Raw genomic sequence first — 14,058 nt, forward strand, 5'->3', positions numbered from 1 at the left:
TACCACTGAGCCAGTCCTTTCGCTTATACCGTCATTGCAGTCAGACGAAAAACTTGTGTCCGTGAACAATGATGACTTACTACTTTCATTAGAAAGAGATGATGATGCACCATGATTACTAATACAATCACCACCGCGTCCATCATGGCCACATTCATCGGCATTTCCTGACATTTTAGCGAAATCTAAAGACTCAAAACTAGAGTGGTACCTTTTCCTTTTGCTCATTTCCTCTTCTGATTATCACTATATGAACTTCAAACTGGTTATTTCTTCGCAGTACTTATTGATTAGATACTCCTCAGTGTAGCGTGGGACATGGGATAGCGGCTGCCATCTTGGAATGCAGGACCGGAAATGCAGAAAATAAATAACTCGAATACTGATTGAGTTTGACAAATCAAGATAGCTTATAACATTAAAATAATGTCCCTCATAGATATTTGTATTTTCTATAACAATACTAGACACTTTATACACTGTTATTGTAAATAAGCACCAATCAGGACTAAGAACCGCTGCTGCTATATCCGGTTATAACTGGTTTGACCACCACGTGTGTCAATAGCTCAGGAAGGTAAAAGCGCGCATTACAAATATTCTAAAGAATCTTTTGAAAAGTGTGATAATACAGTGCCCAGTGGGAAATCAAGTGGATCCGAGAGAATGGCATCGTCTACCACAACATGGTTACTCTTACAATGGATTGAAGATCCACCACAATGGGATGTAATAGAAGTGGGAAAGTGTGGTGCCGAGTTAAAGTTAATGGCCCTTGGAAAGAAGCTTCAGTCAGCAGTCGGGAACATCTATGATGTGCCTTGGAATGGAGAGACAGCGCCAGCTAAAGTCTTGGATTTTGGTAAGAAAATAAGCCTAGCTGCACATGTCGCATTCATTATAAAATAAAAATATGTTTTTATCATAGCAATCAGGCGATAGCAAACGATTTATGAATATTATTATTAATAATAGGCCTAATGATAAAAAAATTTAATTATATGATAAAATGATAGCATCCTATTTCTAGGCCTATAGTCTGTTTGACGAAACCTTGCCGGGTTGTTTTTCTGTGATAACTTCCTTATTTTTGAAACAAATTCACTCAACCAACATTTTTCTGAATCCTTAGACCTCATTGTGTTTTTAGAAATGTAACACTTTATATGAATTCAGAAGTTAAAAATTCAACTTTTATTGGAGTTTGAATGGGAGAGTGCAGTTTAACATGTTTAAGCAGAAAATGTGGGCAAAACTTGAGATGTTGAATTTCCCTTTCCTATCATTTTAGAATCTGAAACATCCCAGACTCCCAGTTCTTATACTGCTAATACGATGCAATCTCCAGATTCAGAAAAGTATTGGTTTGTAAAAATCTGTTGAGGATGAGGGCATTGAAAAAAAACAACCCGGCAAGGTCTCAGACTATAATCTAAGTAATGATGATGTCGATGATATGACCAAGAAGGGCAAGGCTCAGGGGCGTAGGCAGGATTTTTTGAGGGGGGGGGGTCAAATCCAGGCCCAGGTGCAGGGAAAGAAAAAATATAGGCCTATAACTAGGCAATATCAGATATCAGAGCAAGTTTTATTATCCAAATGCAACCAATGTTTCTACATCATGGTCCATAAATGCCTAAGACCTTAAAATGACCCTACTTATATCACATTGCTGTTCTTGTTTGACTAGACAGTAGTCAGTCTAGTTAATCTCTCTAATTTTTTGAAGGGCTCATTGATTTTTTTAAATTACTTTTTGATTATTAAGTGGGGGGTTCGGACAAACCCCTTGAACCCCCCCTGCCTACGCCCCTGAGGCTGTCCATGTTGTAACGTAATATTAAATAAAAAAGCATGTAAAATTGCCTACCAGTTATGTGTTGGACATGGCTGATTTCATACATTATAATAATATTGTAGATGCTTCTATTTTGTCACCTGGTAATTGAAGAGTATTGTTCTCAAATGTTACATTACATTATGTTTTGTATCATAGGTAAAGATAAGGCTATGGAAGCCAAGCGTACCGAACAAGTTAAGAATTACGAGGCTGCCATGGAAGTTGGTAGGAAGAATGGAAAAAGTTTGCGGTGTGCAAATAAAAGGATGGCTGATGAATTGTCAGAAAGTGAAAGCACTTCTTCAGTAAGTACATATAATAAAAAGCCATTGTCCATTTTTGTCTTTTAGTCTCTAAGGTATCAGTTGCTATATCTTTTTAAAGGGCTTAAATTGCAATCGGCTTCCGAGGAAGGCCTGTCTTCAATGTTTGCTAGATGAAAGATGCAGTGTCTGCTTAGAATCAATTATCTGTCAATTTATTCTGATACCATCTGTAACTGCTGCACATTTATTCCAATTTAAAAGGAAATTATTTTTTTCTGAAACAAAAATTTCTCTTGTATTTTACAGGATGCCAATGAGAAGAGAAAAGTCAAGAGAAAGAAGGTTAGTGATGAAGAAATCCTAATTTCAACATCAGCAATAGAAGACACTGACAGTTCTGAAGAAAACGGTTGCCAAGGCTGCAAAAAATTGCCAAAGCTTAAAGAAAAATACAAGTTGGCAAAAGAAAAAATAAACAGATTAGAAGCTGAGATTGAGCACTACAAGCAAGTTACAGGTTAGTTTGTGGGATTTTTAACCTCAGAAAAAATGGGCTTCTCTTCATTTCTCTTCCTATGCAAATATCGATCCCCAATTCTGAGATCTTTCTTGCTGTTTTATAGGCAGAATGCTAAAAGTATCAGTAAAAATTCATTGAAATAATGGACAAAGTCTTGTCAATTTCAAGTTAAATGCATAGGGTATGAACTGATCATTCAAAGTGTTGATGCATTGTCTACCTCTCCTATCACACAGATGCAAGATCTCTAGTAGACAACCTTAAAATGCTCATTAGGGAAAGTAAAACAAAAGAGGTTGGCCAAGCAGAGTCACAGGTAAGACAATGGCATTCACACAAGATGCTATAACCACCTACTTGTGGATAGAAGAATTTTTGTCCATTCTGTTCAATTTGTTAGGCATAAAGCTAGGCAAGGCTTTCTATTCTTTATTTAATGGCCCTCCAACCCTACAAACACTATGAGAGAGGGATTTACATTATAAGAGCGTTTTTAGTCATGGAATAATTTTGACAAGGATTCAGCTTCTTTAGGACCCACTTATTTATTTCATTTCTCGAGCTTTGTCGTTTAGTCTCGACAGCTTCATCAAGTGGAGTCACCCGGTTTCTATCATCCTACAATCTCCTTGGTGGCAACAAAATAAAAATCATGCATAATTGGTAAAAAAGGGTATTTTTTAAGGAATGTGCCAACCTCAAATTCTCTGTAATACAGGAAAAGCATTACATCTAAAAATGTTTGTTATTCAATTTCAGAACCCAAATATAGGACTTAGGCCGATAACTGCACCGGTAACTCCTACCTCTGCAATTGAAAAAGAAGGAACGAAGGTGAGTTTAGGACTTCTACCAGCAAATATTGTCAATTTTGCCATTCATGTCACTGACTAAATTCAGCTAGGCTTGAGAACTGGCCAGGCTGCAGATTTCAGTATGGCACAGCTGTCATGTCATCATACTGACTCATTTCATATTATTTGGGAGAATACTAATTGATGTGGAAAGTGACTGGTGTCAGTGATTTTTTTTTTTTTTTGGGAGGATATATTATTTGAAATTTGATTGATACTTTTAACTATACTGTGCATGTTTATCCTTTTACAGCAATTAGATGTAAATGATGGCCTACCAGCCACCCCTGGCAGAGTCAAAGAAACCACAAAGGTATGATGAATGAAGAGGGGTTTAATCTAATTTTCTCCAGTAGTATTAATAATGCAGCAAGACTTTGAAGGTTTGATTAAGGCATTTTGAAGGGATGTTGTCATCACGTCGAAAAGGTGTATGAAACCATGGATTTTACCTATTATAATACATTTGCATATTAATCAATTTTGAATCATTGTGTCCTCAGGTTGACATTGGACGAGGTGTGCTGGTTGAGAAAACTAGCCTGATGGCTTTGTCATCAGTGAAGTCGGGTTCAACATATGCCAGAAGACTATTAAAGACCATTTTTACCGATGCAGAGCTTGTTGGGAAAAGTCTGACAGGCAGAAAATCAAATGCCTTTAAAGACCAGGATCAGAAGCCTGCCCTTGACCCAACTAAAGTGGAGGCAGTTGTTGGTAAGTGGTCTTTGTATATTCTATCAGTTGTATAATAAAGGCCAGAATTGACAGTGCATTCATGGAGCTAGTAGCCATATCTGTAAATTCCTGAATTTTTAGATGTTCATGTAGTGCACAGTATTTAAAAAGTCATTTACTCATTTTTGCACTGTTAGAATTGCTTTCTCATAGCTCAAGTGTTATTGATAATAGATTAGCAATGCATTAATTGTATTTCCTTTTTTAAATTTCAAAATCCCATTTTTTGTTTCAGATCTTGCATGCCGTAAATTTGGATGCCCTCCAGCAACTATAAAGATGTCTCTTGCCAACAAGCTAAAGGAAATAACAAAAAAGGCAGCAAACTAGCTTACATGTACTAGTAGGATAAAACTAATAAATTTCAATACTTTCAGCAAGAAGCGCTTTTGTCATACTGTACCAGGGTCTGGCATTTTGGAAGTTAAGAGTGATTTGGTAGGATGTCCTGAATTCTATGGCACCTTGCATCCTTATGTTTTCCGCCTTTGATAGCTTTTTTAGTTGCTCACTGTATTTTCATGGGTAGGTCTTCGAGTATATGCAGGTGACTTCAATAACTATAGCAATCTCTATAGAAATTGCTATAGTCTCTATAGAAATTGCTGTAGAGATTTTCACAGTACTCTATAAAGAATTCTATAGAAACTTCGTTAAATTCTGTTGACTTTCCATAGGAATTCTATAAGATTTCTATGTATAATCTCTATAACATTTCTATTAAAACTCTATAAAAAATCCTATTAAAACTCTATAAAAATCCTATTAAAACTCTATAAAAAATCCTATTAAAACTCTATAAAAATTCTATTAAAACTCTATAAAAAAATCCTATTAAAACTCTATAAAAATTCTATTAAAACTCTATAAAATTTCTATTAAAACTCTATAAAATTTCTATTAAAACTCTATAAAATTTCTATTAAAACTCTATAAAAATTCTATAAAATTTAATTTAGAAATTTTATAGAATTTTTATAGACTTTTTTTCTATAGAAATCTATAGAAAATTTTACCAAGGGTAAAAAGGAAAATGGTCAGAGACAAAAAATTAGCACCCTGGTATAATGATGACACTCGCACATTAAAACAGACCACTCGAAAATTGGAACGTAAATGGCGTCAAACAAAATTGGTAGTGTTCAAATTGGCGTGGAAGGAGAGCTTCCTGAAGTATAAAAAAGCTCTTAGTGCTGCGAGATCAACATATCTCTCCTCCCTAATAGAAGATAACAAAAATAATCCTAGATTCCTATTTAATACTGTAGCAAAATTAACCAGGAATAAGTCCACTATCAACACATGCACACCTGCAGTATGTAGTAGCAACGACTTCATGAATTTTTTTAATGACAAAATTGAGAATATCCGACAAAAAATTCAAACTACTAATTTAAGGTTAGACAATGAAAGTGACCTTGTAGTTAACAATATATCAGATCATCAGTTAGAATGTTTTACTCCCCTAAAAGAAACTGAATTACTTTCATTAATCTCTACATCAAAAGCCTCAACTTGCGTACTAGATCCCTTACCGACACATCTATTCAAACAGATAATGCCTGGAGTAATTGAACCGCTTCTAAAAATAATAAATTCTTCTCTTATGATTGGCTATGTACCCAAATCCTTTAAACTAGCAGTTATCAAACCCCTGATTAAAAAACCTGACCTTGATCCCTGTCAGCTGTCCAATTATCGGCCAATATCAAACCTCCCCTTTATCTCCAAGATCCTTGAAAAAGCTGTGGCACAGCAGTTATGCTCATATTTACATAGGAATAACATCCATGAAATGTATCAGTCAGGATTTAGACCTCATCATAGCACAGAGACAGCACTGGTTAAAGTAGTAAACGACCTACTGTTGGCGTCTGATCAGGGCTGTGTCTCGCTACTTGTGTTGCTTGACCTTAGTGCAGCATTTGATACCATTGATCATTCCATTCTTCTGGATAGACTAGAAAATGTTGTGGGAGTTAAGGGAATGGCCCTCTCCTGGCTCAGGTCTTATCTAACTGATCGTTATCAGTATGTCGATATAAATGGTGATATTTCTAGACGTACCGAGGTAAAGTTTGGTGTTCCACAAGGTTCTGTCTTGGGTCCACTGCTTTTTTCTCTATATATGTTACCTCTGGGCGATATTATTCGTAAACATTGTATTAGTTTCCACTGTTATGCTGATGACACACAGTTGTATGTCTCTGCAAAACCTGATGAGAGACACCAGCTTAATAAAATTGAGGAATGTGTTAAGGACATTAGACACTGGATGCTTATAAATTTCCTTCTGCTTAACTCTGACAAGACTGAAGTACTTGTGCTAGGACCACATACAGCTAGAAGTAAGTTTTCTGATTACACAGTAACTCTGGATGGCCTTTCTGTTTCTTCACGTGCAGCAGTAAAAGACCTCGGAGTGATTATTGACCCCAGTCTTTCATTCGAAACTCACATTGATAACATCACCCGGATAGCTTTCTTTCATCTCAGAAATATTGCAAAGATAAGAAATTTAATGTCATTGCATGATGCAGAAAAACTAGTCCATGCTTTCGTTACCTCCAGGTTGGATTATTGTAATGCCTTACTGTCTGGATGTTCCAATAAGTGCATAAACAAGCTCCAGTTAGTTCAAAATGCCGCAGCAAGAGTCCTTACTAGAACTAGAAAATATGACCACATCACGCCTGTCTTATCCACACTGCATTGGCTCCCAATCAAATTTCGTATTGATTATAAAATACTACTATTGACCTTTAAAGCACTAAATGGTCTCGCACCACAGTACCTGAGTGAACTTCTGCTCCTCTATGACCCGCCACGCCTACTTAGATCAAAAGGTGCAGGCTATCTGCTGGTACCTCGTATAGTGAAGGCTACATCAGGGGGCAGAGCCTTTTCTTACAAAGCCCCACTGTTATGGAACAGCCTTCCAAGTAATGTTCGGGAATCAGACACAGTCTCAGCATTTAAGTCTAGGCTGAAAACATATCTGTTTAGTCAAGCCTTTTGTTAATGGTGTTTATGAGGTAAAGGAGTAGATCTGGAGGGTCCTCAGACATAGAGTGTTTTGGTAAACTGGGATGTATGGATGCTGTCAGTCCCCACTCGCTTGCTCACTCGAGTTTGTTGACAGTGCAGTGGCTGGCTGCTTTATGTCCCGGGGCTCCCTCATGCCTGTGTTACCTTCTGGCTCTCTCCTTTTAGTTATGCTGTCATAGTTAGTTGCCGGAGTCCCTGCTTGTACTCGGTGCAATATGTATACTGTTCCTACTTATTCAGGTGACATTGGGCATACCTAACCACCTGTGTTTTCTTTCTCTCCCCCCCCCCACCCCACCCCAAATCTGTCCCTCTGAGTTACATGGAGTCAACAGGAAATCTTTTGGTGGAGACGGTGGGGACCTCGACTGGCTATCGTAGCCTGCAGGGAATCGGCCGTCAGACATTCTGTCGCATGTCCCAGACCCAGTGAAATGTAACTGAATTGTCTTGGCCAGGCCTAAGGGTCCCATCTGCATCTCATCATTGCTGAGGAGTGTGCTCCCATCACCCAATCAAGCATCCAGCCAGAGCAGGTCATGATATATTTTTTACCATATTAACATGCCATTGTGCGTCATGCCTGATGTAAAGACTCTCGTCTCTGCGAGCCTACCACACAGATTTAATACTTGTCATTTTTAGGGCATACCTAACAACGTGTTTTCTTTCTCTCTCTCTCCCCCCCCCCCCATCTGTCCCTCTGAGTTACATGTTGATCCTGGGATTGAGATGCTGGCCTCTTCTGCCCCTCGGACCTGCTTGATCCATCCTGGTGCCCTGTGTCTGGTCGGAGTTTTATCGCCCCACTCCTGTGAAGGACGGCCCCATGAGGACAGTTGAGGGTTATACCTGTTAAAACTGTTAATATTATAGTCAGGCTGTCTGTTGTTGCCCAAATGAGGATGGGTTCCCTTTTGAGTCTGGTTCCTCTCGAGGTTTCTTCCTCATGTCGTCTGAGGGAGTTTTTCCTTGCCACCGTCGCCACAGGCTTGCTCATTGGGGAATAGATTAGGGATAAAATTAGCTCATGTTTTAAGTCGTTCAAATTCTGTAAAGCTGCTTTGCGACAATGTTTATTGTTAAAAGCGCTGTACAAATAAACTTGAAACTTGAAAACTTGGATTGAAGGACACAGGTGTTTGGCCACTTCTAGCCATTCGCCAAGATGTTGTTCCCCTTTTCTTTCCACGGGAGGCTGAGGTCCAGCTAACTCCAGAAGTGCGTTGACAAGTACCTTCATTGAAAACGGTAAGTTATTTCAACATACAGTGCAGCTCAAAAGTTTGTGATTGCACCCCTTTACCATGGAAACTCACAGAATTGTATTTTTTAAAATATTTAAATATCTTTGCATGTCTTTTGGCCTTTTTAAAATGCATCTTTTTTAAAATGTTTAGTATTCACAATATTGTTATTGTTGCCACTGTAGTTGTAATCTAAGTAATTTAGTTTTGGGTTTTGAAAACAAGAATCTTTCTCTGTGGCTACAATGATGTAAATCCAAGTGACTGTATGCTATCTATACAAACATGTCTGCACACAAATGCACATAGGTCATTGGCATTTTTGTCAGGGTGTTGCAACAACCATTAATGTCTTTCAGAAGCTTGGGCAAACTTAACTCCAGTAGGTGCTGCGGCATAAGTCTTGCCAAGGATTTCCAAAGGCACACTGCTAGATTAAAAAGGCTTTATTGTGGTGGGCCTGGCTCTGAAGAAGACTTGTTCGCAACGCGTTAGCCGAACTTGCACCACAGCACCTACTGGGGTTAAATTTGACCAAGCTTCTAAATGACTGTTCTCCTTGATCCAAAGAGCACCTGCTTAATAGTGAAGCAGCACTCCTGACCACCAAAGTGTTTGGTGTTTTAGTTTTTGAACTGTTAATGTCATTTTGTGTGAAGTAAATCAATTAATTGTACAAAATGTTTCATTTACAGTGGTGCTTGAAAGTTTGTGAACCCTTTAGAATTTTCTATATTTCTGCATAAATATGACCTAAAACAACATCAGATTTTCACACAAGTCCTAAAAGTAGATAAAGAGAACCCAGTTAAACAAATGAGACAAAAATATTATACTTGGTCATTTATTTATTGAGGAAAATGATCCAATATTACATATCTGTGAGTGGCAAAAGTATGTGAACCTCTAGGATTAGCAGTTAATTTGAAGGTGAAATTAGAGTCAAGTGTTTTCAATCAATGGGATGACAATCAGGTGTGAGTGGGCACCCTGTTTTATTTAAAGAACAGGGATCTATCAAAGTCTGATCTTCACAACACATGTTTGTGGAAATGTATCGTGACATGAACAAAGGAGATTTCTGAGGACCTCAGAAAAAGCGTTGTTGATGCTCATCAGGCTGGAAAAGGTTACAAAACCATCTCTAAAGAGTTTGGACTCCATCAATCCACAGTCAGACAGATTGTGTACAAATGGAGGAAATTCAAGACCATTGTTACCCTCTCTAGGAGTGGTCAACCAACAAAGATCACTCCAAGAGCAAGGCGTGTAATAGTCGGCGAGGTCACAAAGGACCCCAGGGTAACTTCTAAGCAACTAAAGGCCTCTCTCACATTGGCTAATGTGAATGTTCATGAGTCTACCATCAGGAGAACACTGAACAACAATGGTGTACATGACAGGGTTGGAAGGAGAAAGCCACTGCTCTCCAAAAAGAACCTTGCTGCTTGTCTGCAGTTTGCTAAAGATCACGTGGACAAGCCAGAAGGCTATTGGAAAAATGTTTTGTGGACGGATGAGACCAAAATAGAACTTTTTGGTTTAAATGAGAAGCATTATGTTTGGAGAAAGGAAAACACTGCATTCCAGCATAAGAACCTTATCCTATCTGTGAAACATGGTGGTGGTAGTGTCATGGTTTGAGCCTGTTTTGCTGCATCTGGGCCAGGATGGCTTGCCATCATTGATGGAACAATGAATTCTGACTTATACCAGCGAATTCTAAAAGGAAAATGTCAGGACATCTGGCCATGAACTGAATCTCAAGAGAAGGTGGGTCATGCAGCAAGACAACGACCCTAATCACACAAGTCGTTCTACCAAAGAATGGTTCAAGAAGAATAAAGTTAATGTTTTGGAATGGCCAAGTCAAAGTCCTGACCTTGATCCAATCGAAATTTTGTGGAAGGACCTGAAACGAGATGTTCATGTGAGGAAACTCACCAACGTCCCAGAGTTGAAGCTGTTTTGTACTGTTTTGTACATACTTGTCATTTTTAGGGCATACCTAACAATGTGTTTTCTTTCTCTCTCTCTCTCTCTCTCCCCCCCATCTGTCCCTCTGAGTTACATGTTGATCCTGGGATTGAGATGCTGGCCTCTTCTGCCCCTCGGACCTGCTTGGTCCATCCTGGTGCCCTGTGTCTGGTCGGAGTTTTATCGCCCCACTCCTCTGAAGGACGGCCCCATGAGGACATTTGAGGGTTATACCTGTTAAAACTGTTAATATTATAGTCAGGCTGTCTGTTGTTGCCCAAATGAGGATGGGTTCCCTTTTGAGTCTGGTTCCTCTCGATGTTTCTTCCTCATGTTGTCTGAGGGAGTTTTTCCTTGCCACCATCGCCACAGGCGTGCTCATTGGGGATAGATTAGGGATAAAATTAGCTCATGTTTTAAGTCGTTCAAATTCTGTAAAGCTGCTTTGCGACAATGTTTATTGTTAAAAGCGCTGTACAAATAAACTTGATTTGATTTGATTTGTACGGAGGAATGGGCTAAAATTCCTCCAAGCCGGTGTGCAGGACTGATCCACAGTTACTGGAAACGTTTAGTTGCAGTTATTGCTGCACAAGGGGATCACACCAGATACTGAAAGCAAAGGTTCACATACTTTTGCCACTCACAGATATGTAATATTGGATCATTTTCCTCAATAAATAAATGACCAAGTATAATATTTTTGTCTCATTTGTTTAACTGAGTTCTCTTTATCTACTTTTTGGACTTGTGTGAAAATCTGATGATGTTTTAGGTCATATTTATACAGAAATATAGAAAATTCTAAAGGGTTCACAAACTTTCAAGCACCACTGTACATGGAATGCATACATTTAATACAATCCATCAAAAATAATAATTTAATCCATGTAATAGTGGCATTAGCTGTAATTGCACCACCTGACTTGTGCTACTAAAAGCGGTAATGACCCTCATACATGGGATAAAATAAACTTTTCTTTGTCTTAGCAACCTCTGGAATTCTGTACAAGCTTGTGAAGTTCTGGACTGGCTGGGAGGTACCACCGAGCACGCTTAACATAGAGATAGTGAAGTCCAGGGGGCGAAACCACCTACCAACTGCCATTCACATGCTACAAGCGTCTACGGATTCCAGATCATTACTGTAGCTATTCTGGCCTTAAACCTGATCTGATGGTTTGTGTTGAGTCTGTCGACAGTGGCTTTGGCTTGGTATAGTTTCCTGCATTTTGACTTGCTTAAAAGGAATGCATGAATGTTTGCCTGACTGTTTTTGTAATTAATATTGAATTCTAGTATGTTTTAGTAATTGAAATGTTCATAATAGTTTGCAGACTTAAAGACTTAATGCCGTTTTAGGAATTATTGTATTAGTGAACCACTGGAGTCTATTTAAAGGTGGGGGGTGGGAGCTACTGCTGTACCCAAAATGATCGGCTCTGTAGCAAAATTCGTTCTGTGTGCAAATTTCGATTATTACCACACATTTCATCCCAAATTGCCTGAAAACAAAAGTTGGCATAAAAAGCACGGAGATTGACTTTTTCCATTCACATTCATGACATTTATTCAGTGTCTGTTACAATGTTTTGAGAAAACGCAAAAAATAAACTCAAGCTCTTAGACTTTCCACATACTCCACTGTGTCTGTATATAAGTCAACACCATTGCAGTCTGAAGGTTGAAGTGGGTCAATGTGGTGTATTAATGCCTCCATTTGCTCTGCAGTAAGTGGGCAATCCACCAATGGAACATTGACATGCAGATGTGGTTCTGGGATTTCGCCACTCTCTTCCCAGTCAATTTCTGGAATGTTGATTTCCTAAAGGTTTGAAAAAAAAAAAAAAGCATTCATAAAAGGCTTGGCTATTTGTAGAGTAAATCAGTGCTTAATTACCCCATCTTAGAATCACATTAAAAATTGGCACATATAGAAAAAGACATGTTAAAAACACATTTCAGTGATACCTGTGGATTAGGAATGGGATGATGCATCTGACCAACTTCAAACAACTGATTTGGCGTTAGGTTTTGTTCGGTTCTGAGGGGGTGATTGTCCCAGCCATCACGGAACAAGTTGAGGCTTTCTTTGAGTCGTGGCAGGAAAACATAATGCAGGCAGAAGAAATGTGTTGCATTTCCTAAGTCAAGAAGGCCATCTTCCTCTAGCCCGTGTAAAACGTGATAGAACACATTGGTCACCCCCATCCAGACGTCGCGCCAAAGTCTCTCAATTCTGTTAGTGACAATACACAATTAGCAGAGGGAACTTGTAGTCATTTGGTAGCTTATACAGGGTGTGCCCTGAAAAAAAATATACATTTTAAATCATTCTAAAGTAGGTGTTTAAGAAAGAAGAAGTGTTAGAATTTACAGACAGCATTTTATTGTTTTGTCACTACCTATTCTCAAACTGATGTTTCAAGCCTACGCTATGAGACCTGCAACAGTCACTGAAAGTGAATGCACAAAAATTCCAAGACTGCGTGATTCACATTGTCAGCAGTGCCCAGACCAGAATGGATGCCAGTTTGAGAACAAGCGGTGACAATATACTAAATTAATGTCTGGACATTCTATTACACTTGAAAATTACATGAAATTTTATTTCCTACTTTACAATGATTTTATGTGTGCATACACTTTTGGGACACCCTGTACATACTGTATACACACACACAATCTTAACACTCACAGGTTACAGGTGGATTTGTGACCTCGTCAGTTCGTGACGCATCGTTTCGTGACATCATGCAGTTGGCTCGTTACACACGGGCACAGTGACGATGATGTCACGAAGCTACAGTCACAAACTGACGATGTCACGAATCCACCAGTAACCCATTCACAGATATAATTAAAGAGTACAAGGCAGCCTAGGGAGTGATTTGAGTGGAGTGAATGCAAGGCCTGATACAGGCCAATTCTTTGATATACTGTCTTAACCATGATAAGGTGCTATGGTCTTGTTTAAAAATATACTCGGTTGAATAAACTGTACAGTACCTTTGATTATGGACACTCTTCCCAGCAATGAAGCTGCCACTGTCTGGTCCACACACAGTAAACATCAAGCGAGCCACTCCAACATTCTCTCCCCCTTGATCTGCTCGAACTCTATGCAAAATATTGTCAATAAAACATAAAATAAGGTGTGGCAAAGAACAATATCATTTAACAAGCATACAAGGAACTTACAAAGAGCAAATAAAGGACAGCTTCTTTACTGTGATATTGGACTGGTGCAGTGGACATGTGGGAAAGGGAAAATGTGAAAAGGGATATGGGACCTACTGATTAGGGACTTGGTTACACGTATGTGGATATTTTTAAATGCTGATTTTTTTTTTACCTGTTTACATAAAAACACAGCATGTGGATAAAAATAAAAACGCCATTGTGACAGGTGTGTTTCAGAAATCTCCACTTAAAACTCCTACTTTAAAAATATCCACTTTAGGGAGCTAAAAGTCTGTTTATGTGTAACAAAAGGCCCAAACGGATACGTTTACAAAAATATCCATATACGTGTAAACAGGTCCTACATGAGAGGGGAATGAATATC

General features: G+C 38.6%; 1 protein-coding gene and 1 pseudogene across 1 annotated transcript; both read left to right on the forward strand.

Annotated features, from left to right (window-relative positions):
- Positions 1–14,058, forward strand: part of LOC132886016 (B-cell receptor CD22-like) — a 160,977-nt pseudogene that overhangs the window by 81,443 nt on the left and 65,476 nt on the right.
- Positions 530–4,601, forward strand: LOC132882180 (uncharacterized). Its single transcript, XM_060915468.1, has 8 exons — positions 530–862; positions 1,997–2,145; positions 2,413–2,623; positions 2,863–2,942; positions 3,386–3,460; positions 3,734–3,793; positions 3,984–4,197; positions 4,454–4,601. The coding sequence occupies exons 1-8, from the start codon at positions 667–669 to the stop codon at positions 4,546–4,548; spliced, it is 1,080 nt and encodes a 359-aa protein (XP_060771451.1). The 5' UTR covers positions 530–666; the 3' UTR covers positions 4,549–4,601.

Source organism: Neoarius graeffei, chromosome 1, assembly GCF_027579695.1.
Source record: "Neoarius graeffei isolate fNeoGra1 chromosome 1, fNeoGra1.pri, whole genome shotgun sequence".
In the NCBI taxonomy this organism is placed as follows: Eukaryota; Metazoa; Chordata; class Actinopteri; order Siluriformes; family Ariidae; genus Neoarius; species Neoarius graeffei.